This window comes from Ambystoma mexicanum, chromosome 8 (genome assembly GCF_040938575.1).
Source record: "Ambystoma mexicanum isolate Mex_15411 chromosome 8, UKY_AmexF1_1, whole genome shotgun sequence".
NCBI classification, from domain to species: domain Eukaryota; kingdom Metazoa; phylum Chordata; class Amphibia; order Caudata; family Ambystomatidae; genus Ambystoma; species Ambystoma mexicanum.
The window spans coordinates 1,150,193,194-1,150,220,013 of NC_090929.1; the positions used below are offsets into that span (position 1 = coordinate 1,150,193,194).

The 26,820-nt window shown below is 45.8% G+C and overlaps 1 protein-coding gene across 8 annotated transcripts in view; it reads left to right on the plus strand.

The window, feature by feature from the left end:
* The window catches only part of ANK3 (ankyrin 3), a 2,768,233-nt gene that overhangs the window by 2,713,912 nt on the left and 27,501 nt on the right, over positions 1–26,820 (plus strand). For all 8 annotated transcript variants that reach the window (XM_069611214.1, XM_069611216.1, XM_069611217.1 and 5 more), the window contains one exon: positions 25,860–25,945. In XM_069611214.1, coding sequence (XP_069467315.1) covers positions 25,860–25,928 — 69 coding nt within the window. In that variant the 3' untranslated portion in view covers positions 25,929–25,945. The remainder of the gene's footprint in view (positions 1–25,859; positions 25,946–26,820) is intronic.

Genomic DNA, 26,820 nt, shown 5'->3' on the forward strand with positions numbered 1-26,820 from the left:
AGCCCCATCGTTCTTTCCTGCGATTCAGGATCATGGGCTACCATCAATAGAAGGTCCTCCCTTTTGGCCTCAACTCGACCCCCAGGGTCTTTACCAAACTCATGAATGTGGTGGCGGCCCTCCTCAGATCGCAGGGCCTCCACATCTACCCATACCTCGACGACTGGCTCGTCAGGGCTACATCTCCAGAAGCGGTTCACCACTCTTCCCATGCCCTTATGAACACTCTGTACGATCTGGGCTTTTCGCTCAATCTCAAGATGTCGCAGCTGCGCTCCTATTAGGCGTCCCGCACACAAGACTAAGGATGAGGAGGATTCAGCTGCTCTTTGGGGCCTTATGGAACCAGGAGCGGGGCTCTCAATCTGAGATGATCAATGTTCCTCCATCTCTCCACCTGGACCTAACTTGGTGGTCCATAGACTGCAACCTACGGATGGGCAAGCCCTTTTGATCGCCCACTCTGCAGGCCACTGTCACCATGGATTCCTCTCCCGAGGGCTGGGGAGCCACCCTGGACGATCCCTCTGTCCTCGGCACTTGGACTTAACAGGAGCAGGAATACCACATCAATTGGCTAATGCTGAACGCCATCTGGCTGGCGCTCAGGGCATTCCTACCACTTCTCAGGGGCAAGGCTGTCCTCATCCAGACGGACAACTCTACCAGCATGTACTACGTCAACAAGCAGGGAGGCAACAGGTCCCCTCCTCTGTGCAGACTGGCGATCAGCATGTAGGAGTGGGCCTTGGAAAACGACATTACCTCACAGCAGTCCATTTCCCGGGGGAATCCAACCTGGAAGCAGACAGGCTCAGCAGGCTGGGAGCAGACAATTACGAGTGGCAGCTAAACAACCTCATTATTCAGGAGATCTTAAACAGGTGGGGTCACGCCCAGGTGGATCCCTTTGCCAGCTGGCACAACAAGAAGTGCCCCCTGTTCGCATCCTGGCAAGGTAAGGGTCCCGGCTCTCTGGGCGGCGCATTTCCCCTCCAGTGGACCGGCATGAAAGCCTACGCCTTTCGGCCCACACCTCTGATTCACAGAGTAATTTGCAAAATCAAGGAGTCTCGCCAACTCCTCATCATTCTAATAGCTCCATGGTGGCCAGCCAGGCCATGGTTTTCGGAGCTGCTCAGTCCCCAGTTCACCCCCCAATGGGCCCAGCACATCTTCTGGCACAGCAGAGGGGCAGAGTCATCCACCCTGCGCCAAGGAAACTAGCCCTCACAGCATGGTTCCTGAGCAGGTAACGCTGCGGCACCGCAGCCTCTCACAAGCCAATTTGAAGATCATACAGGGCGCCAGGAGCAAGGCTACCAGGGCCCAGTACAAAAGCAAACGGACCAGATTCTGCCACTGGGTATTTGCCCCCCTGGCGTGCACCTTGGATGACGTGTTCTCCTTCTCGGCGCACCTTGCCCACTCAGGCGTGCAGTTGGACAACTGCTGCACCCTCGCAGCCATTGGGGCTTACACGAACTCTGAGGAAGGCATCTTCTCCTCCAATCCTATCGTCAAGAAACACCTGACGGGACTCGCAAGACACTACCCGCCTGTCACGAGACCACACCCTGTGAGGGACCTTAACATAGTCTTGGTGCTCTGGCACACAAACCGTTTAAGCCAGTGGCATCCGTGGACATCAGGCTGGTCACCATCAAGACAGCCTTTAGTCGGCCTCACCTCTGCTGGTAGAGTCAGCGAAATCCAGGCGCTGGTTGCCTCGGAATCATATACTACCTTTCACAAGGATAAAGTAGTCCTGCGGACACACCCAGCATTTCTGCCCAAGGTTCCATCTGCTTTCCACTTGAACGAGGACATAGTACTTCCTACGTTTTTTCTCGATCCCAAGGGCGAAGCACAGAGCGTGCTGCACTGCCTGGATGTCAGGTGTGCCCTGAAATTCTACTTGACAGGACCAAGGGCTTCCGCAAATCGGACACCTTGTTTGTCATTTTCGGAGGTTCAAGACCAGGCAATCAGGCCTCTAAGGCTTCCATATCCTGCTGGATGGTCTATGCCATCAAGGAAGCGTATGAGGGCCAGCACAAGCTGCTCCCGGGCAACATACATGCCCACGCAATCAGGGCCAAGTCAATTGCCATTGCATTCCAGCGCCACGTCCCTTGGCAAGTCATAAGCAGGGAGGCCACTTGGGCCTCTCCCTCAGCTTTCTGCAAGCATTACTGTTTGGATGCCAGCTCTAGATCTGATGCAGCTTTCGGGTAGGCGGTTCTCATGAACCTATTGCTTAAGGGGCTGGGGCTACAATCGGTTGTAATCGCCCAGACAGTATGGAGGAAAGGGGACTATGGACTAAGAGTACGTTAGTCCCTACAGTGAGTAACTATAATGTTTAGAAGATCACAGCAAGGAGTTAAAAAACATATACGTTTAAAAGATAAACTATTGTTCTCAATCTTAATCTTTGTACATTTAAAATAATCAATAACTTAAAGCGTACAATTCTGAATGTAGCAAATGTAATTAGAATTCTTAAGAAGATTGTTCATTGAAGATTGAATGTCCAAGAAGTTTGCTTATTTCAGATACTATCCTATGCAGCGCCTAAAGTACTTTTGCCTTTATCCATTTGACAAACAACTTCATACGAGCCATGTTCTGTAATTTTCCAGAAATTGCATCAGTATTTTCCAAAGAAGTGTAAACTGCCAATTCATAATAGATTAACCGACAACTAATGACTCGTATTTTTCATCGTTGTAAATTAGACGATTTTGTATTAACACATTTTCAAGATGAACCCAATACCTTCTTCATTACTTGGACTTGTATATGTGCTTTTAGGGGCCAATGTTGTAGTTCGAGGTTTAGGAAAGCGAGCTATTTGCTTCCATGTCGGTAAAACCACATGATTCTAGAGGATTAGCTTCCCCAGGAAGCCAAGTTGGATCTTTCATAGATTCACATGCTTTGAATATTCCCCATCGTTAGGCTAGGAATCCTCGGTACATAGCAGTTTAAACTTAGCCTGAAAACTTTCAGTCACTTTTGTGTCCTATTACAGTCATTTTGGGTCATCTTCAGATTTTTTACTGCACGTTAGTGTAGGGAGTCCTCAGAAATCATCCCTTCAACATTTCTATGGAATTTAACATCTTTTCCACTAAAAATTAATATTTTTCAACGTCTACTCGACGACTGGCATTGGCGGCGACAATACCAGCTCCGTAGACTGTTCCCGCTGCCTTTATTCTTCGACCAAGCTTTCTCTGCGCAGTTGAGCCTACCTCATGGCGGAATCCACGAGGAAGAGACTGTTCAAGGCCTCTGCCCGCTGTGGAGTAAAGAAAGTCTAGTAGAGAATCACCACAACGATTCCCTTTACTACCTTCATCCTCACCATGTCATCCAAGACTGCTAGTCGTTCTCCAACAAGATGTTGTTGGATCGTTGTCTTGTTGCGTGGCTCGAGGACACCAGCAGGACCTCTGACTCTGCATCGGTCTGGAGGAATGCCTCTTTACGGCAGGGTGGGACGGTCCAGCAAACCACCTCTAGTAGGAGGTCTAGCCCGCATGAAGTCCAGGCTACCAGCAAGAAGAGGCATGAAGACACCTCCGGCGCCTAGCCCTGGTCCTCACACTAAGACCAGTCTTCACCAAAGGTCAGTGCCCAAGGGGTGTCAGCAGGGAAGGAGCGCCAAGGCCCTTTCCATCGCCCCAAGGAGGCTAATTCTTCAAAGTCCACGCCGAAATCTGGTGGCCACTCTTCACCTTCGAAAGCAGACGTGTTGTCGAGATCGGCAGCGAATACGTCATCGTCGCTGACCAAGCCTCCATGCAGGTCATCTACCCAAAGGCCGTCCACTGGCGGTCCGTGGACGAAGCTGTCAACAGCGATGAGTAGCGCATCATTGACGAAACCATCAATGACCACGACTACACCGTCATCAACAAAACCATCAATGACCATGACTACTGCGTCATCGAGGATCCCGTCTATGGCACTGTTGACAACCCTGTCCATGGGAAAAAGTGGATCTTCCCATATGATTGTTACTACTGCCATTGTCACTGGCATCTCCGACACCCACACCAGCACAGTGTCTAGATTGGCGGTCCGTCCACAGCATCATTCCCTAACCTTGGGGTGGCCTTGCTACCGGGAGGTATTATTGTGTTAGAGCAAAGTCTTTCTCAATCGGAGGGTGTAGAGGAGACGGAGTGGGAGGCTATCATGTCACCGCTGTCATCGCCAGCATGCAGGACATCGCCTCGCAGAAGGCAGTCAGGTTCGTTTCGGGGGAGGCAAACCTGATCAGATTTCCACCTTTACCCCCTCCGCATTCGACTTAGGCGCAGGACATCAGTCTACCACCATCGTTGCCTCCACAAAGAGACATGTCACTGGACATTTTATGGACTTTAACCACTCTGGTGGCAACGTTGCAACAGCGGCTGCCTGCACCAGTCCCGGTTACGGAGACTCCTAGACTGCCTCGCACAGATGTCCCTGGGCCTTCTAGGAAAGTGGATGACATCCAATGTCCCCCCAAAAAGGGGTGAGCAACGGTCCGTACCGCAAAGGCTTTCTGATTCTGGGACAGCCACAGATCCCGACCAGTTGGAGGATGTGGCTTCCACCCACTCCACCCACACTGACGAATTAGACAATTTCAACACAGGTGATGGGGAACCGGATGACATTCCACTCAGAGACTCACCCGCTGAAGAGGTAGGGGCCTTCCACATGCTCATGTCCAGAGCAGCCACGATGTTCAGCCTTGTGCCAGAGGAACAGCTAAAGGAGAGTGTGCTGTACCAGCGCAGAGAGCAATGTAGGAAATCTGTCATGTCCATCACGCTGTTGGAAGAAGTCTGTGATGATGGCCTGCCTCCTTGCCCAACCCACGCCAGACTCTGTTGTCATTGCTGCAGCCAGAAAAAGGTCAGCTAACCCATTGTCATCCTGCTCTGTCTCTCTAGACAAGGAAGGCAATCGCCTCGACGCCTTCGGTAAGAAGATCATTACCAGTGCAGCCACAACTATCAGGGCGGCGAATGCAATGGCTATACTCGCACGTTATGATCACGACCTGTTGTACAAGTTGGGTCCCCTGCTAGAGTTACTGCCGGATGACACGAAAGAAGCCATAAACATCTTCCATGAGGGCGAATTGGCATCAGACCATGCCATCACTATCTCTGTGCACATCTCCAATACTGGTTTTCGCCAACTTGGGAATGGAGTGATTCTACGCAGGCTGGGTTAGCTCAAGGCCACAGATTTTCAACCCAATGTCCAGTCCAGTGTCATAGATATGCCCAAAATGAATCTGCTCATTTTGGGAAGAAGGTGGATGAGACCTTACAGTCCAAAAAACAGACATGGACACTGCTTGCTCCTTGGGCACGCTGTAGCAAAGACACCAGTCCTTTCGTTCAGGAAAAGGGCGTTATGGCAGGACCTCACAGGATAATGGCTCAATGTACCAGTCTTCCTGCTCTTACAAGACCTGAACTCATCGGTATCCAGTAATTTTACCGAATAGAAAGGAGAATAACATTACTAACTAAACAAAAAAAAAAATATTGAATTAAAATGGGGTTGGGGTAAGGGATTAAAACGGGTGGGGAGTAGTTTGGGGTGAGTTCAAAAGCATGGGGAAATGGGGGGCTTGAGGAGGAGACCCCACCCAATTAGAAAAATGCTCTTTTTTTTGTTATAAAGGTTTTGTTATTTCATTCTCTCTCTGTGTTTTAATTAGTTAAAATCACATAGATCGGTACTTACCAGGTGACCAGTGCAGAAAAAGGTCCTGGTCTTCCAGCGACGCTGTGACTCCTCCCAATCTAGGGGCCACTCCAGCAAACAGACATGACCAGCCCAGGGCCAGATCCTCCTGCTTCACCACTCCGGTGGGAGGACAACTGTCAAAGTTAATCCAAGAATGGAGGCACATCACAACCAACGTATGGGTGCTATCCTTCCTCCAGCAGGGACACTTGCTGGAATTTGTGGACTATCCACAGGAGATTCCTCCTGTACAAAAACCAGAAAAATTGTGGCACCTCTTTCTACAGGAAGTACAAGCTCTGCAGCAAAAACGTGCAGTGGAGAAGGTTCCCAAGGAAAAGCTGGGCACAGCAGTCTACTCCCAGGTAAGGAAAAAGTCACTGCACGACAAGTCAGAGGGTTGGAGGCCCATATTAGACCTAAGGATGCTCAACAAATTCCTAAAAGCACAAACGTTCTGCATGGTCACACTACAGTAGGTGTTGTCCCAGCTACAACAGGGAGATTTCTTGGCTTCCCTCGACCTTGAGGACGCCTATTTTCAAATACCTATTTGTCTCTCATGCCAGCGCTACCAACGCTTCGTGGTGGCAGGAGTACATTATCAGTTCAAGGCCCTTCCCTTTGGCCGGCGGTCTGCCCCGCGGGTGTTTACCAAATGCCTTGCACCAGTGGTGGCTCACCTATGGCGGAGGGGCGTTTTTGCATCTACCCGTATCTAGACGACTCGTTGGTAAGAACCCCCTTGTATCCGCTGGCACAAACGAACACCAGCACCATCTAGTGTCTACAGCAACTGGGTTTCTCCATCAACTTCCCAAAGTCGTGTCTGGTACCATCGCAACAGGCACTCTATGCTGGAGCAAGACTTGACACCCAAACCTGCACTGCCGGGCCATCGGTGAAAAGGTGGGAGGTCTTCTGGGAAAGGTGCGCTGTCTCAACGGCGGCCAGGTAACACCAGTCTGCAACTACAAATCCCTACTAGGGATGTTGTCATCTTGCATCCCGTTGAGCACCAACTGCCAGTTACACATGAGGCTGGTGCAGGAGTTCCTGGATGCCCACTGGATCCAAGCCTCAGGGTCCTGGGATGACCGCATTGCTCTGACAACGGTTTTCAAGCGCAGCCTTCGCATGTGGTCGCTAAGGGAACATCTGGTGCAAGGCGCCCCCCTCAGGTTGCCGGACTATCTGGCCACTGTCACAATTGATGCTTCTCTGGAGGGCTGTGGTGCCCACTGTCAAGACCAGAACATCAGAGGCCTTTGGTCAGAGGAGGAAAAGAACCAGCACATCAACCTGCTAGAGCTGCGGGCAATTTTTTGGCCCTGAAGTCTTTTCTCCACCTCCTGATGTGAAAGGTGGTACGGATTTACACTGACAACACAACATCGATGTTTTAAGTTCACAAGCAAGGAGGAACGAGGTCCCCACTACTTCTAGGGAGGCCCATGCCCTGTGCCATTGGGCTCTGCAGCACGACAGGTTTCTCATTCCCCTTCATCTGCCGGGGATTCAGAACACTCTGGCAGACTCCCTCAGCATGGAATTGCGCTCTTGTCACAAGTGGGAACTGCACAACGACCAGCTTCACTTGTTTCAAACCTGGGGCACTCGGGAGATCAACCTTTTTTGCCACCTACGACAACGGTCGCTTCAAGACCTTTGCCAGCCGCTTCCCCCATCCGGAGAGCTTGCGGGCGGCTTTGCGTTTCCATGGGAAGGGAGGTTTCTGTATGCATTTTCCACAATTCCTCTGGTGCCATGAGTCCTACACACCTTCAGACTGTATCAGTGTAAACTGATATTAGTGGCCCCTACGTGGCTGAGACAGTTTTGGTACTAAGACCTCCTTGCCCTCTCCTCTGCAGCGCCAATCGAGCTGCGCCCAGACCAATCACTCCTGAAATCAGGGAGCGGTATTGCAACATAACCTGGCCTCTCTCAATAGGACAGCCTGGCTCCTCTGTTCTTAGAGTTCAGGGGCTCTGTCCCTTCTGCAAGAATGCCATGAGGTCCTGGCCAGGGCTAGAGCTCTGTCCACCTTAAAGTGCTACAAGAGCAAGTGGAAACATTTTCAAGTATGGTGCAGAAACCATCATCTGCAACCTCAGACCATCCGACCATAGGATCTGTAGCCTTATCTGTTGCCCCTGGCTTAGTCTGGTTTGATGCATTCTTCCATTAAAGTGAACCTAGCGGCAATCTCCAGGTACAACAGCTCTGCAGGGGTGCCATCCCTGTGGTCCCACGGGCTGGTGAAGGAGTTTTTGCATGGGCTGTTCTGGTCTTTTGCATTGGTCCGTTGCCCTGCTCCAGCGTGAGAGGCGTTCCTATTGGCTGTGGGCAGTATGACCCAAAATGACTGTAGTAGAGCACAAAAGTGACTGAACGTTTTCAGATTAAGTTTAAACTGCTCTGTGTTGCCGAGGATTCCCAGCCTGACAACGGGGAATATTCACAGCATGTGAATCTATGAAATTTAGCAATGCTAGAGAACCAGAGTTATAGGTAAGAAACGTATTCCATATCTGACTAGGAGCCTGGCATACTTTTCTGGCGGAGAAACTCCATATTACATGGCCTGCGGTAGCAGCCATGTAGTTATGGTTAAGTTGCTCTTCGCATAGGAAGAGCACTTTTTGGGTGGGTCATAAATTCGCTCCCCATGGACGAATTCTCACCCAACTTTGCAAAAAAAGTATGTGGCTGAATTTTTTTGCAAAGTTTGGTGAGGTTTGGTCCAGGTGGGGACAAAGTTATAGTGGGGTCCCAAAATATATTTTTTTCCATAGACATAATGGGAAAAAACTTTGCTCACGCGAAACCGCTGGACGGATTTCCACCAAATTTGCTGCAGGAGCAGTGGCTTGGTCCCAAAAGCGTGCTTTTGTTAATTTGGTGTAAATCCGTCCACTAGTTATTTTTTAAATAACCAAAACGTAAGGCAAAAAAATTAGTGATATCTATGTCTGCTCCGCGGACACATTTCCCTGTTCGCTCCGCGATTGGTTAATCGGCTTGCGTCATGTCCGCGGACGCACAACGTGTTCGCTGATTGTTTGGCGTGAAGCGTGAGGTGCGTCAGATTTTTGGAAACGCCCGTCATCTTGGATTCGCGGACATCGGCCGGTGTCCGCGGACATCGCGGTAAAAACAGATAAAAAAAACAACATTGCACTTGTCAAACTTATCAGATAATCTCTGGGGAGGTGAGGGGTGATGAGGATGGGATGGAATATGGCTGCAAGAAGCAAAAAAGGCTGGTTTTTGCCATGAAAGTCTGCGAACAGTTCGGATGGCATATAACTTTGGCACCACTCAATGAAACCGCATGAAATTTTGCAATTCTATTCCCGTCCTGATTCCGAATGTGTTTGCAAAGTTGGGTGGGATTCTGTCAAGAGGGGGCATGATCCGGGCAATCAGGCTATTGGCCATGACCACGAGGGACAACACATGGGGTTAAAGTGGCCATGTCCACCTGGGACTGGCTTTGTGGTAAAATTATTCGAAATTGGGATAGGTTTGAAAGGGAAGAAAAATGTGCTTGTGGTAATATGGTCATAGGGTTCTCTTTTCGCCTTCGCAAGGCTGCCATGGAAAGTGAAGAGGGGCCCTGTACGGAACCCCACCTTCCCTTTCCATGGTGGTCATCATGGAAAAGGATTTTCCTTCCTACAAGAAGAAAAATCCTTTTTTAGCACCCCGGGTTCCCACTTTGGGAACCTAGGATGCTAATGGTCTTCATCCCCATTACAGGTGCTGGAATGGGGGGATTCATGATCCGGAGACCTCGTTATCCACCCTCGCTTTGCTTGGGCTGATAACTTGGGCAGCCAGGTCGGTATCCACCGTTCCATCCCTGGAACGGGGGATAAACGCCACAATTTTGACACAAAATGCAAATGGAAATGTTGGAAAATCTTATTAGAATCTAAGTAGATGGCGTCTATACATTTTTTTCTTTAGTTCTGTTTTTTAACTGTGAAAGGTGGTTTCTAAAGGAACATTTCTTTTATTGTTTTTGGATGAATGTTTTGTTTGGCAAGGGAGCTTAGCACAAAAGGTGGGGCGGGAAATGAGGGAAGAGGCACCAAACACTAATATGGAGGGGCAGGTGGACAGGAGAAAACGATGTGCACGTGTTATTTCTAAGGTAGGGGGCAGTGTTTTTCATGCTCCTTAATTACAGCAGTGGTGGTGTCTCTTGGGGAGGAGGGATGGCATTAGCTGATTCCATTTTAAGATAAATAGCATTTGTGCTAAAAGTATGTACTGTGTACTAGATTGTTAATGGATGAGTAGAAGTAGGTGGTGGAGCTGTGCAAGGGACATTTTGAAGTTGAATGTTGCTAGATTAGTAGAAAATGCAGTTCCGAACTGTCCGCAAAGCACAGATCTCATCGTGAAGTGCGGACGGGTTCTCAAACACGTCGTCATGCCACGTGCCAGCATATGGTCATGTGGCACTGTCCGGAAGGTCTGCAATGAAGTCAGATGCTCGTAGACATTATGGTTAAGTTGCACTAATAAAAACCTATGAAATTCAATGAAAAAACTTTGTTAACGGGACGTTATGGTTATGTTGCACTAATAAAAACCTATGAAATTCAATGAAAAAACTTTGTTAAGGGGACGTTATGGTTAAGTTGCACTAATAAAAACCTATGAAAGTCAATGAAACGGACTAGGCGCCTGTTCTGAGCTGAAATCTACATTGAGTAAGAGTATTGTCAGTTTCCTGAAGCAAGGCAAGCGGCCGATCGAAAGAAACAGTTTACATACTGTCAGGGGAAACCTAACTGAAACTGACTAGGCTCGTGTTCGGAGCCGAGAACTACATTGAGAGAGAGTATTGTCAGTTTGCTGCAGTGAGGGAAGCGGCTGATTGAAAGAAACTGCTTGTTTGCATACTGTCAGGGGAAACCTGACTGAAACTGATAGGCTCACGTTCAGAGTAAAAACAGCAGGTGTCCACAATTTTGTGGAGCACTCCCGTCCCCTGAACACCCTATTATTGTTATATCAACAATCAAAACAATTACTTATATGTTTTTATGTACTTAAAGTATAGGTTTACGAAAAAACAATCTTTGCATCAAAAATGTATACAGATAGTTCTTTATGTAAAAAAGATTTTGTGTATATATATTTTATCCAATGAATTCAAACTATTATCAACTCATCATAGTCTGATTTTTCAGATAGTACAGTATCATACAATTTGATTGCCCAGGTAGACATTTGCATAATGAAGATCTATATATAACATATTTATTCCTGGTCATATATGTTCAAGGTGTCCTTAAATGCAATATACTTGACGCGTTTCTTAACATTAATTCATGTCTCAATGGCTTAAAACTCATAATCACCTGGATGTGCCATGTATTGATTCTAGCTTCTGGTTATTGTAATTCCTTGTACCATTCTAGTATATTTTACTTGGCTGCTCCTAAAGAAACCAAACACGACTATAATAAGTCCCAAGAAGTTCTAAATCACAAATAAAATTGATCTAATCTGCCTCTTAAAATCTTTAATAAAATTGGTCCCAATAATTACCTGTTTTCACAATCATAAGGGCCCTTAGTCCTGTGGTATAAGGACTTGCTCAAAAGATGTAGTTAGAAAAGTGCATTGAGTCTGCATTAATCAGAGGATCACTCTGAACCAGCTAAACTGTAGATAAAAAAGAAGTCCACCGTAGCCATTAAACCCTAGTGCATAAATAACCAACCTGGTAAACTGATTGTACCTGTGTAGTTCTTACTATGCGGGTAATTCTTACCATGTTCCCATGGTGATGGGCGAGTAATGGAAATAACCCAAGGATCTTCTTACTCCAGAAGAGTGACTCCCTTCTTCTGGACTGAGGCTTTGCGTTCACCTCCTGGTGATGAGACGTGTTCTCCAGATTGCATAAACAATTCTCCTGGAGGTTTTCTCCATCAATGACAGGCACAGAAAAGAAAGTCTATTTAAATTACGTATTCTTTTCACAATATCAGGGGGATGGATCGCTCCCCTATGGCTCTTCTTGGACTCAATGTGACAACTGAACAAGCAATGGGGGAATATATCCCTTGCCTGGGTCTTTTCTTAGACTTTGTAGATAGATCGACACATGGTGGGGGACTATCTCTCTTCGCCTGGTGTTTCTCAGACCTTTCGGGCTGTTAAATGGTGGGGGAATCTCTCCCTTCCCCTAGCCTTTCTCAGACCTTTTTAGGATGCAAGAGGAAATGCTCCTTTACCTCTGGCTCCTTTGCAGCTTCTAGAAACCCCACGGGGGATTGCCTCTTTCCCCTAGTTGGTTTCAGCTTCTCTGCTATTTGTAATGTAAACCTGTTTCGCTATCCCACCAGGCACTGGTATTGTTTATACAGTGGTTGTAATAATTTCTCTGTATTTGGGGTCCCCAAACCCTTGTTCCATCTGTAATTATTTCTTCATACTCTTTCTTGTACTTAGGATCCCAGACCGCTACTTTTTATGCAGTTGTTCCTTTAAAGTCTCTCTCACAGGCTTTCCTTCTAGCCTTGAACTCAGCTTACTTTTACCTGTCTTAAGGGTTTCCCAGATCTGTCCTCTGTTCCCAGCAGCTAGCCCTGGCAAGCCATGCCTTCAGGGAGATTCCGTTCGGGCTCCGGCCAGCTCCACAAGGCGATCTCTTCTGCCCCATGTTCTCTGTGTCATCGGCCCCCTCCACGGTGTCCCCATAGCTGCTGCTTGCTGCTAATCTGCTTTGCCAGCTTGCGCGGTGCTGTCGCAGTCCCTTCTCTCTGTGGTGTGCTTCCAGCAGGGCGTAGGGTCTTTCTTACTTTGACCCTTTTCGGAGGCTTTAGCTTCTTGCCTCGTGTCTCGGTTCCTCTGGTCTTCCTTGCCCGCTCCGCCGACCTGCTTGCTGCTCCTCGAGGGAGGGCTGAACTGGTCTACAGCCCCTTCTCTTTCTTTTTTTGGACAAACAGAAACAATAATATGCAAAAATATTCCTAAACCCTCCCCCCCATCCCTCAAAATGTAAAACAACATTGGTATTTAATACCCCCTCCCTTCACAAACAAGCATCTACAATATAATGAACATATCTAACAAGGAGGAAAGGTTAGGGGGAAAAAACTAAGATTATGCATATCATAGAGATTCACAGTACACAAAATCAGTAATCACAGAATATGTAACTTTAAACGACTATGTCGCATAAATATGGATTAAAAGAATATGCAGCCCCTTCTCCTGTTGTACCGCCTCCCTGCTTGATGCTTCTCGAAGGAGGGCTGAATAAACTCTTCAGTCCTTCTTCCCTTTTTATGTATCCACAGCATACTGATTGTCCATATTGACTAGACTGATGGTGTTGGTTCCCCGGTGCACTTTCCACCACTCTGCGCCTCTTCTTCATCCCAGTACTGATGTTGTTCATCTGAAGTGGGTTGCTTGGAATCTTCTTTGTCTCAGTATTTTTGCATGGTTCATACACGGTGTTCCTACTTTCCTCGCTTCAGTACTTTGAAAGATGTTTCGATGATCTACCTTACACAGATGCATGGAAGAGTGTGGAATCATGTTACCCTGTAAAGGGTAGAGAGAGGACGAAGGGTATGGGGTACTCGGGGTATACCGCGTAATTCCCTGATCCCTCCATGAGATCCACCCGCTGAGTTCCACCTCCAGGGGGACTATCGGGTAGCAGCCTCACCGCCCTGGCCTCATGGGAAGGGGCTCCCCTAGGGGAAGCAGGGACGATATCCTGGGATTTGTCACAGGACCTTGAGATACACTTTTTGTTTGAATATTGGAACCAACTGGCCAAGGCTTGGAAAAGACTTTTGAGAACTTTTTGGTGGGGGTTAGGAAACCAGCCACCACCAATTTAACAAAGGGATAGGAGTAATCCTATTCTAAGTGAGAACTAAGATTGACTGACCTTTTGTGGTGGTTTTTTGTAGTGGTATAGGGCAGATGTTAGGTTAGCATATGTTTGACAGGGGACCCAGTTCATTTGTTGGACGTTTTGACAAGCACCTATGTGTTTGTTAGAATAGGGAACTCATCTTCGCAGTAAAGCATCCCGTTTAAGCATGCCATTGTGTTCATTTCATATAACTGACTTACCTTAGGGAGTAAGAAAAAGGGAGTGGGAATTTTATTAACCTGGGCTGTCAACTTTCAGTTGGATAAACAACTTGTGTACAATGGGGGTTTCCCTTCCTTGCAACGTCTATAGAGGGCTGGAGGGTTAGACTGGTTTTAGCATATGCCCCCATCCAGAAAAAAAATATTTTTATTATCTATTACACATGCTGCTCTACCTTAAGTGATTTCTCAGATTTCGGTGACCAAATTCAATATTAGTTTTGATTCTTTATTGGACAAGTCTAGGGAGATTGCTGTAGCTTCAAACTGGTCTCAAAAGGCACATTTAGGCACTTCAAAGAAGTTGGCCTTGTTGACATATGGCATTCACAACACCCCCAAGATCAGGAATTCACATTTTGCATACCCATAGAGTATTCATTAGGATGGACAATATCATGCTGTAGGAGATCCTCTTGCCCTCCAGTATAGGAATTGGTTCTTGGTGAGATCAAACCTTCCGATCATGCTACAGTTGTCTTCTCTCCAGAGGAGAGGGGTCCTAAAAGCTATGATGTTCACCGTGGCACTTCTAAGAGATTCAGTGTTCAAATGAAGGATTGGAATTACACATTTTGAATTATTTTAGAGGAAATATTTTTCCATGATAATCTACATGTTCAACTGGAAGTCTTTAAGCCACTATGGAAGGCAATCTCTTGAAACAAGCCACCAGATTATAGAAGCTTCACTCTTCTAAATCCAAACAACTTTGAGTGGAATGAAGCAGCATCCAGAAGCGTCATAGAGAGTTGGGATTAGGGAGACCTTATCCTTTGGCCTATACATTGAAATCGAGGTCATCTGCTAGTTACATTAATAGTTTCTGCAATAAGGATGGGTTGAAAGCTTACAAGAAGTCTGAAAAACATACTTCTCATCTTTGCATACTGCAGAGACTTTTGGGGGCAGTGGGCTTTCCTACATTTTGGATTGCTGTAACTCGCAGTTCATTTCTCCCTTGGATAGGGAAATCATGAATAGTAAAATCTCTAAGGAAGAAGTTTGCTTAGCCTTGGGAAAGTTTTCAGAGACACCTTAACTTGTGTGGTTCTTTCTACTTTCACGATTGAACCCATGGAGGTAGTCCAATTATATATTTGGGAAGTATGCTTGTGCCCGCACCTTGCTGCGCCAAGATAGATAAGTAACAAAATTGAAACAGCTGTTGTAGTACAATTTTGAATTTATTCAGTTTATTCTGTTCTTTAGCCCCTTGTGGATGACCCGTGTTTCAGCGTATATACTGCGCCTTTCTCAAATCCGGGCCTTCGTATGATGTTGTGGTTTCCCCTTAACCAAGTGAGGTTTATAACTTTGGCTTGGGCACTATGTTGTACAGCTCTTCTTCGTCTAAATATGCTTTTGACTTTGCTTCTTCAGCCGTTTGTGCTGCATGGAGGTGATCATTTTAATATCTATTCTTTTTCAACATACATGTTATTGCATGTGTGCTATAGGAATTCTTTTGGGATTGTATAGTACCATTTTAGGACATGACATTCTTATTTTCCCTAAAGCACAAAATATTGCTCTATTGAGCTGCCATACTTATACACGAGTAGGGGGCTATGTTGTAACACCTTTTGATATTCAGATATCACTTACTTTGAGGATGCATGCAAAATCGCACCAACTCGAGTATTATGTTAAGGAATCTGGGGTTACCAAAGAGATAAATTATTCAGATAGTCATATCATGGGAACAAAATAACTAGGATTTATTTATTTATTGATATTACATTTCTCTATTTTCAGTGTTTTGTTGTTAACAAACTAACCAACAAATAGCATGAAATGTCCATGCAAGAAGTGACATGTGCAATTGTTACAGGTCCTCTGTATCACTTAACCCTCCAGCCCAAATATGTCCCTATATGATCCACTCCCAAGCATAGTATAAATTAAATATATGCTTAGAAATGTAAACAAATTATCAAGTTGCATTCAGCGATTTCCATATTAAATGGTCCCCGGCAATACTCAAAATGTCCCAACCAACCCATTGCAATGAAATTGCCAAACAGTCCACTCTTTACGTAGTGTTAGGCACAGCTGGGCTTAACCGAAGACCTCCCCTTGTTTCCCATAAGCCCCAAGATGGATTTCTAGCAATTTATCTTTGTCCTGTATCTTTCAATGAGCCCTTTATGTTATCTGGATGTACCAGCCCTGCTTTCCACCCCATAGCTAATTTTGTTTTCAGAATCACATTGTGAAACCCCTTCTTTTTAATGGTTTCAGGTAGAAGGTTGAGTATAAAATGCTATGTCCCTCAAACTGCAGATCTTCTTGATGTTGGCTGCCACCAAGATTCTTTCCTTATCAATTAAGTCAGTTACCCGAAAAATGAGTCAGACCCAGCCATCACAACTGGTCTCCTTTCTCCTATTACTTTTCCAGTAATACTTGTCCACAAAAATGGGGCTGTCCTCTGTCTCTAGATATATCTTCTGCATTACCTATTTGGCAATAGAATGTATGGGGTCATCGCCTTTGGGAAGCCAAGCACTGTTTACTGGTTTTGCCTTATGAAAGTCTCTAGGAGTTCGGTTTTCACAGTCAAGATCGTGTTCTCCTTTATGAAAATGTGTGTCTGCTTTCAAGATAGATGTCGCAGTGTGTTCCATGTGCTTCTCTATATCAATAACCTTTGTTTCCAAAGTGACTGTTTTTTATTTCTAAATTAGTGGCCCAGCCACTGAGTTTGGCCACTTTATCCTTCTGGGATTGATAGGCCACGCATACTCTGATTAGCAGGCAAGGCTTTTTAATTAGTGATATACAAGAGTCTGGTGTGAGGGGTCAGAAATATTAGGCGGATCACGTTGTGAAGTTTTCTCACCAAATGCCTTTTTTTATGTTAAAAGTTCGGATGAACACCTCACTATCCCTACCCTGACCAGTATTTCCCAGCTTAAAATAAACTAAAGGAAACACACCAACAAAGGATATCTGTCCCTCACACTTATTAATATAACAAATAAACAAGGAAACACATTGCACGTCAAAACAATAATGATTGAATTCACAATGTAACCAGAGTCTCTCTGCATAACCTGTGCAAACTCCCCATAGCCAGGTTTAGATGTGTTTCTACTTCACAGTTCAAGGAAAGAACACACAGAAACACTGATTCGTAACAAAGTTCCAATACAGTTCGATGCAATTTCAGATGGTCAACAAAAAGTTCTAACACAGAAGATCTACAGCTCTTCTTTCTCCTTAAACAAGTTCTTAGTTCCACAATAACAACAATGATTGTCTTGGTCAGGATGACAACTCAAAGAAATACAATTCCTCTATAACAACCTTGCACGGCTCTTTCCTCCAGCACTATTAACAACATACTGTGTCTCTGTCAGGACCACCTTCCTTCATCTTCCACCTGGCCTGCTCCCAAGCCAGGCCTAAGTTTCCAAAGGCTTCCCATTCGGTATATTCCCCTGCCCGAACAGCGTTTGACAACAACAAATGCTTTTGTAGTCAAAGTCAGCTGACAAGAAGTTAACAGCTTCACAGCATTCAACAAAGTGCAGCTTTAAAACTTTCAACAACTTTTCAGGGATAACAAGATTCACATTGGTGCTCTTTAATACTCTTCTGCAAATGATGCTTCTTTCCTTCTGGATATCTTTTCCGAGAAGGGCAGCCTTTTTGCCACTCTCATTTCCCAATACACAAGCAACCAAAGACTGATAGGGATAGGCTCTCGTCCTGCCTCTTACCTGGTTTTGGCAATGTGTGTGTCTCCCAGCTTGTACCAGGTGTTGTATACAATATGGGCAACACATTTCAGAGTTTATAGGCCTTGCATTAACCCTCTTCTGCTGTTGGCAATATTGGCTAGATTCTTTTTGCCTTAGTTTGTTTCTCTTGGCTTGGGCAATGCTTACTGACATTAACTCTTAACAAAGTCAACCCTATGGGTGGTTGGGTTTTCCACAGATTCAAACTTTCAAGGTCACAGTCATTTGGCTTTGATATGTTATGTTGTTGCTGCTTTTCCCCTAGTTCAGTAGCCAAAAGAAACGTGTGAATCCCTTCCACTCACACACGAGTGCCTCTTTGCACACGTTATGCTTCTACGCAAACACCTCTGACTCGCCAAACACCTGCTTCCAACCGCGAGTGGAGACAGATCGCTCCGGGTCACTGACAAGCTGTGAACTCAACGGAACAGACGTGCGCATCTGTTCCCCTCACCGCTTACAGGACTTCTGCTGTTGCAGCTTCTCGCGCCCCGGCTAACGGATTTGGTAACTCTGCCTTCGCCCTCGCCACTTCCAGTTGGAGCTCCTCTTGCTCTTGAGGCCCTCTGGTGCATGCCAGCCACCTGAGACAGCCTTCATGCGTGCTTCCTGCTGTGCAGCCTCTGCAGAACAGGTCACAAGGGGAAAGCTTTCCTCCTGCATGCTTTCCAATGCACAACCTCTGCACTTCATATTTCTGGGGGCACAGACCCTCTCAGGACCGGCAGCTGATATTTGCCAAGCAATGGTCCCGGCGTCTTCTCTCTCCTCCAGCTTCTGCTTCTGATTTCCTCAACTCTTCACCAACAATGCCGACTCTTTGGCCTGCACCCGAGGAGCCCTTTTAAACCTCTGTGTCTCCCTCAGGTGTGGGTCATCTGCATTAATTTGCTGCTACTCCTACATTGTAACTATTCAGCACTCTTCTTTGTCCCAGTACCTAGGGAATTATGAGACTTGAAGTCCCTAATGGTTGAATTAGGTTTTCTTATGTCTGTTGTTTTATTTATAAATGCCAGTTTGTTCCTTATAACATTCTTTAAAGGAACATCATACAACTTAGTTATTAGCCTTGATTGCACAGGGAAAGGCAATTCTTTTAGGCTGGTGTTATTCACAAATTTCCTTTCACTCCTCCTTTGGGTTTTGGGGAGTTTTTTTGGTTTACAGGTCTTACGAATTTCAAAAGAGTTCTCCCTAGGCCTAGTAGTGTAGGATTAGGTTTAACCCTATTTGTATGTGTATCTTGTGAAACAAGATACACATAGAGGCCCATAGAGGAAGACGAATGCTGTGTCTCATCCCATGGATTCCTCTCATTCTCCCGGGCCTTTTCTCCTCCCAGGTGATCCTCCCACAGAACACCACCCCAAGGTCAAGATCAGAAAGCATCTGCCTTTTCCTGACCACCTCAGAGGAGACTAGGCAGGGAAATTAGCGAGGAGTCTGTCAAGGTACTTCACCCTCTCATATCTTCATAACCTTTTATTCTCCCTCTCCTTGAGTAAGGTATTCTTTTTTTGGTTCCTCTTCTCTGCCTTGTAATAGGGCCACCACTGTCCTGCTTCTTCCTCTGGGCTCTCCCTGTAAACAAGAAAAGGCGTGAACACCATTAACACCCTTACATGTCCATTTATAGGTGTTCGATCGTCTTTCATCCAATCCCTACTCTCATTTCAAGGAGGTTCCTTTGTCCATTTAAAATGCCTAGCCCCCACCTGTCATGGCTGCCATCCTTTCCTTCTCCAATGATGTCGCTCCGAGTCAGTTTTCTTCTGGGTCCGCCAACTCTCTCTATCTGGCTACATCTCGGTGCCCCCAACGCTACCAGCTCTTCTGGATTGCTCTAAGGTATTCCAAGCATCAGCGGCTCACCATCTCTGTGCTTCGACCTCCCTAGCGCCAGCAGTGATCTGATAGCGTGTCACAGCTGTCTTCTCCTCCTGCAATGCTGGGGCACCAGTTTGGGACCCCAGCCTCAGATGTATCCATGTATCCAAGGTAAGGACCACTGTCCCCGGGCAGGTACCTGCATCGGGAAGGAGAGTAGGCAGTAGCACCAAGGAGAGGTGCGCCAATGTGAGGTTTGGGATAGGGGTCAACGTCTGCCCCAAGAAAGACCAGGTTCCATTATCACACATCTCCCCACAAGCCTCCTGAGGATTAGTCAGAATGCCAGGCATGGACAGACAGTCAGCCACTCTTTGGAGCTTTGCTGGGTGATGCAACATCAAGAACTCAAAGGGCTGTAGTGACAGAAACCACCTCAATACCTGATGATTTGTGTCTTTATGCCTTGTCAACCACTGCAGCGGTGCTTGATCCATAAAGAGGGTAAAACGGCCACCTAACAGGTAGTATGGTAGCCCTTCAACTGCCTATTTGATTGCAAGATATTCCGTTTCGATAGTGGAATAGGCCACTTCATGCTGTAGTAGTTAACGACTGATGAAACAAACTGGGTGACGATCTTCGGAACTCCCTTGAGAGAGTACAGTTCCCAAACCCCCTCCAGATGCATCCGTTTGTTGAAAGAAAGGCTCTGTGAAGTTCTGCATTGTAGAACCGGATTTGTGGAGATATTATTCAATTGTACAAAAGCATTTTGTGCCGCAGGATCATGAGACCGATCCGCTTTATGGCAGGTTTTTAACGCATACATTAAAGGTGCTGCAACAGCAGAACGTAGGGATGAATTGTCTGTTGTACCCTACAAAACCCAAGAATGCTCTTATTTTTTTTTTGTCCTAGGTAGAGGGATTTTCTCCATTCTCCAGATCTATGGTTTCTGTGGAGCTCAGTACTGTTTGCTTGGGTTGATCCTCACTCTGGCTTTCGACAGTGAATCCACGATCCTCACTCCGGCTTTCGACAGTGAATCCACCAGCAGGCATACGTGTTCCAAATGCTTGTCCCATGTCTTGCTGAAAATGATTGTCATCCAGATCAGCGGCAGAGTATGCTTGACGGGGTTGCAGTAAGCGGTCTATTAGCCCCTACAGCTTTGCTGGTGCTCTGTGCAACCTGAATGGCAACGCCTTGAACTGTTACAATCCCTGTGTACCGGCAAAGGCGTTTTTTCCTTGTCTCTTGGGGGTTCAAAGGTATCTGCCAATAACCTTTTGTGAGGTCACTGGTTCAAAGATAATTTGCAGCGCCTAGTCTTTCTAGTAGTTCGTCGACTCTTGGCAACTGGTATGCCTTGTAAATAGATATACTGTTCAGCTGTCTGAAGTCCATGCAAAACCTGGGGGACCCGTCTGGCGTTGGTACTATTACTACGGGAGAGTGCCATGGGCTTACAGAGGATTCTATGATTTCCATACGTAACATATGTTCGATTTGTTGCTTTACCATCTTGTGTCTGGCTGCCAGAATTCTATAGGGTCTCATCCGAACAATCTTACTGGGATTGGTTTGAATGGAATGCTCGGCTAGAGAGGTTCGTCCAGGAATGCAGGTATGGTACTGGAGATCCTCCAGTAGTTCTTTCTTTTTCTCTTCCAACAAGTCTGTTCCCCATTGTACGTCCTCTAGGCTGGCATTGGGCTTGCACCAGAATAAGTCTACTCCATCAGATGCCTTGGTGATGAGTCCTATGGTATATTCAGGTTCAGACCATTTCTTCAGAAGGTTGACATGGTACACTTTTCCTAGCTGCTTTTGTTCTGGGTGGGCCACCATGTAAATCACCTGGCATACATTCTCATCCTGCTCTTTGTATTGTATTGGGCTTCTTGCTAATGTTCCTCTGCCCATTTTTCTGAACTTGTCCATATGTCCCTTGAGGATTTCCACACATTCCGTGAGCGACAATTCCTCCTTCTGTTCCCACTCTTCTCACACCATGTCCAACAAGGTTCTCATTTGTCTCCAGAACAGAAGTTCAAATGGGGAAAATCCTGTGGAGGATTGTGGGGTGTCTCTAAGAACCATGAGTACTAAGGGTAGGGTTTGTTCCCAGTTCTTTCCTTCTGGTCCAACAGTCCTACAAAGCATCTGTTTTATTGTTCCACCAGGCTGTCGGTTTGGGGGTGATATACAGAAGTCCTTAACCTGCAGCTTTTGCACACAAACACACTTGGGTCATTACTATAGCCAAGAGGTTTGTCCCTTGGACATTGAGGATTTCAAGAAAGAAAGTTATCAACAGGTTGCATACATGCTTTGTGGATATCCCTCTCATCAGGAAAGCTTCTGGATACCATGTGGCATAATCTATTATCACCATGATGTACTTGTACTGGTGAGTTCTAAGGGTCAGACTATGCCAACAATAATTTACTGGAATGGGATCTTTGAGAGGCATCTTGTGCAACAGTGCTCTGAGGGTGGGGGGGGGGGGACACCGCTGGTTAACTTTCAAGTAGGACACTTTGCAGTATTTCATCACGTCTCCATAAATTCCGGGCCAGTAGAATCTTTTCGTTAGGTTCTGCTGGGTTTTCAAAGCAGCCAAATGTCCTCCACATGGATGACTGTGAGCTAACCACATCACCTTCTCTGAATGGGATTTCGGAATAAGTAACTTCTCTTTGTCTGTTCCAGTTTCTGCCTTGTATGCCCTGTAGTACAATCCATTGCTTTGTTTGAAGTACAGACCCTGGTCTGTTCCAGGTTTTGCGTCCTGATCTGGTTTCATCCAGGCAATTCTGAACAAAGGATCGATTAAAGTCTTGGTCCTAATAGAAGGACTTTGTTCATCTAGGTTCCAATTAACTGGTCTATTCAAGTAGATGGCTTTCTTCCATTGCTTCTTGTCTTCCCTCATCTCTCTCCTGTTTTTTCTTCGCTTTCCAATGGGACTGTCTAGGTCACTTTTTGAGAAGGGTACTTCCCTCCACCATACCATTTCAGCCTCTTCCATCACTTCCTTAAAATGAGACAAATCAACCCTGATAACAGGGGCAGATAAATAAGGAAGGATGGTGGCCCTTATGTCTACCCCCTTATTCTGCACGTCTAAGTGAACGAACTTAGTGGGGTTTATCGTTCTGGGCTGATTTTCCTGGTTCGGTGGTTTGTTATAGCCAGCCTTCTGATATGCGGCAGCGATGTCAATGGCTTCAGGTAGGCTGGGTTTATGGTTCTGCCTGACCCAATGCTGAATGTAGCCGGGTAGACCCTCGAGAAACTGCTCCAGTATGATTTTTTCCACCATGTCAAGCATGGAAGATGTAGACGGCTGTAGCCACTTTTCCATCAAATCCTTTACCCGGTAGTACAACTGTCTTGGATTCCCTCTGGGTTTTAAATGGGTCTCTCTGAATTTTAACCAGTATGCTTCTTCGTCCAACCCCAGGCGCTCTAGTATTTCTCTCCTGATATCCACATAAAGGGTGTCAACAGTAGGGTTAACAGCCTGATAAGACCCTTACATTGGTCCCATGATTAAGGGGGCATATATTGGCCCATTGTTACTGTGGCCACTGTATGTTGCGTGCAATCCTTTCGCTACTGGTGATGAAGAAAGCAGGATTGTCACCATCCTTATATTTCTGCAGGACGGAAGAGGGCACCACAGGGTGGATCCGTGTCGAGGTCACGACATCAGTTAGTTGTATGAGTGCGTCTTGGTGTTTTTCTTGGGTAGTTGTTTGTCGAGTCCCTTGCAGTTGAATGGCCTGCTGGAAGGCTTTTGGTCTGCCAGGGCCTGTTGTGACTGTACTTGTATTAACTGCTGCAATTACTGCTGGCTATCGGTTAAAACCTTAATGAGCTCCTCAATGGCGTTGTCGATCCCATCCCTGCCACCACTTGTGGAATTGATAGACAATGCAGGCTCTAGTTAGCAGGATGGGGGTTTTGTATTATTGATATCCAATAGTCCAGTCATATACTGTCAGGGTTACTTCACCCTCTCATAAGAGTCTGGTTATATACTGTAAGGTAGTCCTTAATTTCCTCTTCTCTGCCTTCTATTAGGCCCGCCATTGACCTGCTTCTTCCTCTGTGCTCTGCTCTCCCTGTGAACACAAAAAGAAGTGAACGCCATTAACACCCTTCCTTGTCCATTTATAGGCATCCGATCGCCTTTCATCCAATCCCCTCTTTCATCCCAAGGAGGTTCCTTTGTCCCTTTAAAATGCTTTGCCTTGCCCCAACCTGTCATGGCCACAATCAAGTCCTTCTGCAATGCTCTTCTGCATTGCTCTGAGGTATTCCAGGCATCAGCGGCTCACCATCTCCGTGCTTCAATATCCTCAGTGCCACCAGTGATCCAACGGCATGTCACGGCCATCTTCTCCTCCTGCGATGCAGTTCCTGCATGAGCCGCCCGATCCTTGCGCCTCCAGCTTGGGACTCCGTCCTCAGACGTATCCATGTATCCAAGGTAAGGGTGGCCATCCCAAGGCCGGCACCTGTGGCAGGGAGGGGAGTAGGCAGGAGCACTGAGGAGAGGTGCACTGATTTGAGGTTTGGGGTAAGGGTCGACGTATGCCCCGAGACAACCGGGGTTCCAGTCTCACAATCGTCTAAGTAGGCTATTAACTTTTCAATCCGGCTTGGGCTGCCATCACAGGATCTCAGAAAGGAGAGGTCACGTTCGTGGGAGATTGGTCCCTAGACTTATGTTTGGAACCACTCCCTTGTGGGTTGAATAAAGTTGATTGTACCTCTTTTGATTTTTTTCTTGCTCTCTGTCTCCCATGTCCACCACTCTGTGCTGGGCCAGTGCATTCAGGATCTCACAGTTTCTGCACTCCTTCCATCTGTTTCACACTAATTAATTGCCCTTCCAAGATGGCTGCCAGATTCAACACGCTAATTCCTCTTTGCACCAAAGGAGGATTATCAAGATCTTTCTCAGAGACACCCCCACTGCTGTTCGCAGCTAGAGTACAGCAGTATCCTTCTTGTAAGTCCACTGCTGCTAGAGCCTGTGATCCCTCATCCAAATGGTCACGATCGAGAGCTCCAAGCGCAGGCAACAATCCACCCAAGTCCACACAGCAATAGTCTACCAGGTCACCTACAGCTGGGAATGGGTAGTGGTCTGCTCAGCAGCTAGTATGCTACCTCACCACTCCCCTTGACCCTTATAAAAGAGCTCAGAGGGGCGCTCCTCCTCAAACATGCAACTGTCCCACAATGAACTTCCTGCAACATTGCTATCAAGACCGCTCCCCCATCAATGCAAAGAACCATAGCAATGAAGCTGCACGTTTTTATTGGGTCATTCCTCTGACACCACTCCTGAAGCCGCAGAGTAAAGATAGAGGAATGCATCTTACTGGATGGTTAGGGGACAGGCCCGCCCAAACTAAGATTTTTTTAAATGTATATATTAGAATTTTTGTAACTCGCTTTTTGCCACTATTTAGTTAGCTCTGTGCGCTTTGGAAGGGTACAAGCGGACTCCGAGAATTGTGTATCTAGCAGTCTTAATGGAAGTATTTGATTGAGGGAGCAGATGATCAGAAGTAGTTGCATCCTTTGTGATCAATCTCATTTAAATTTGAGAAATCTGTGGTTAGACATTAATCTGATAACCTTGTGAACATTGAAGGAAAATAATGTCTTTTGTCGCCCTCACAAATAAAGTTACTGCATTTTTTCAGGGTTTGTTGCAGCTTTCTTTAGCTTAACCAAATATTTGATGAGTCTGTAAAACTGCTTTTTAAAGTCCATAATCTCAATCAAGTACAACAGGCTTAAAGACACAAATCATGCCTTACACTACAACAACTCTTTCATATTAAAAACTCCTATGTCCACTTGGGAGAGCTGTAGTATAAGGAGGTAATTTTACACACAAGTTTGTAGTATCGCCTGGACTTCAGATGTCAGCTCTACTGTCTTCAGCAATTGACTCACACAACCATTTTTTCACATCAAAATCGCACTCATTTATGACTTCCTTGATTCATATCCCACCACAAAGCTTTAACAATTCATTTTACTTGCTTGTGGTTGCTTTGCTTTTATCATTTAACAAGGCTGGTGTGTTCTTTGCTTTAACTGGTATGCAAAAGATTTTTTTTTTTTGAAAATACAAAACTTCTTTTCTTAGGATGATATCCAACTTCTAATTTCTTTGATTACTGAGTCATTGAGACTGCTGTTTTCTGCAGTGCTTCTATTGCAATCACCTCTCTGTGTATATTTGACCGGAGCGGCATATCTTGCATATGTGATTGATGTGTGTGTGTGTTATTTTTACATAATGCATTAATATAGATTTTTCTAAAGCAGGGTGAAGGATACAAGCTGAAGACAAAGAAAGAGGCCAGACATGTTGAGAAGAAAAGCTATTCCTAACAGTGACACATTTAGAGGCGAGTATGTTTAAATTAGTTATTTGTGATTTCTTTCTTAAGAAGCAAATGTTGTCCCCTAGGAGGAAAGTAAATTCAGTAAACTAAATGTATTGTTGAATAGAAAATGGATTAATGATACAAATATTATAATTGCACCATGCTATGTCACTAATTCTCATGAAAAAACTCCAAAAGTAAACGCGTTTTTTAAAGATCAGATACAAGAGGCAAAGCTAATAGACATCAGCTGACAAAGAGGCAAAGTATTTCTCTATGTAACAGGAATTTGCAGAAATATGCAACACTCAGTCCCTGTGTGCCCCCATTCATAAAGGAGCTGGGAAGATGCAGCAATTTTCCATTGAAAGTATTGAAAGAGGTTCACGGTGTTCGCCATTTCCCTGTATGCCCCAAGCCTTGTTCCCACTTGCAGTACTAGTTGAGGGTACAACACCCTGCAGCGTCTTTTAAGGCTCCCCTGCCGGCCATGTTCATCACTTAGTTTTGAAAGACTGTGAGGCTGGGGATGCAGAAGGGGCAGTGATAGAACAGGTATTCATGCTACAGCCTCCCTCTTACCCACTGCTATGCCTATCTTCCCTGTCTTGCTGTCAAAGGAAGCAAGGTCCGGGCCTGGGGAGCAGTGTTCCAGTCCTGTGTCTCTCCACTGTTTAAAGCCTGCCAATATGGGACAAAAGTGTAACTTTCCTTTCTGTCCCCTGGGAATTTGTGGTAATTAAGAAAATTACAAATGGATTATCCCCAGAACTCAGAAATAACGTAATCAAAAACATTTAGGCATGCAACAGTTTATATGTAAGTCTGTAATATAGAATTACCTTCTATGGGTTGATATACATTTTTTTCACAAGTATTAATGCAACTTGTATATA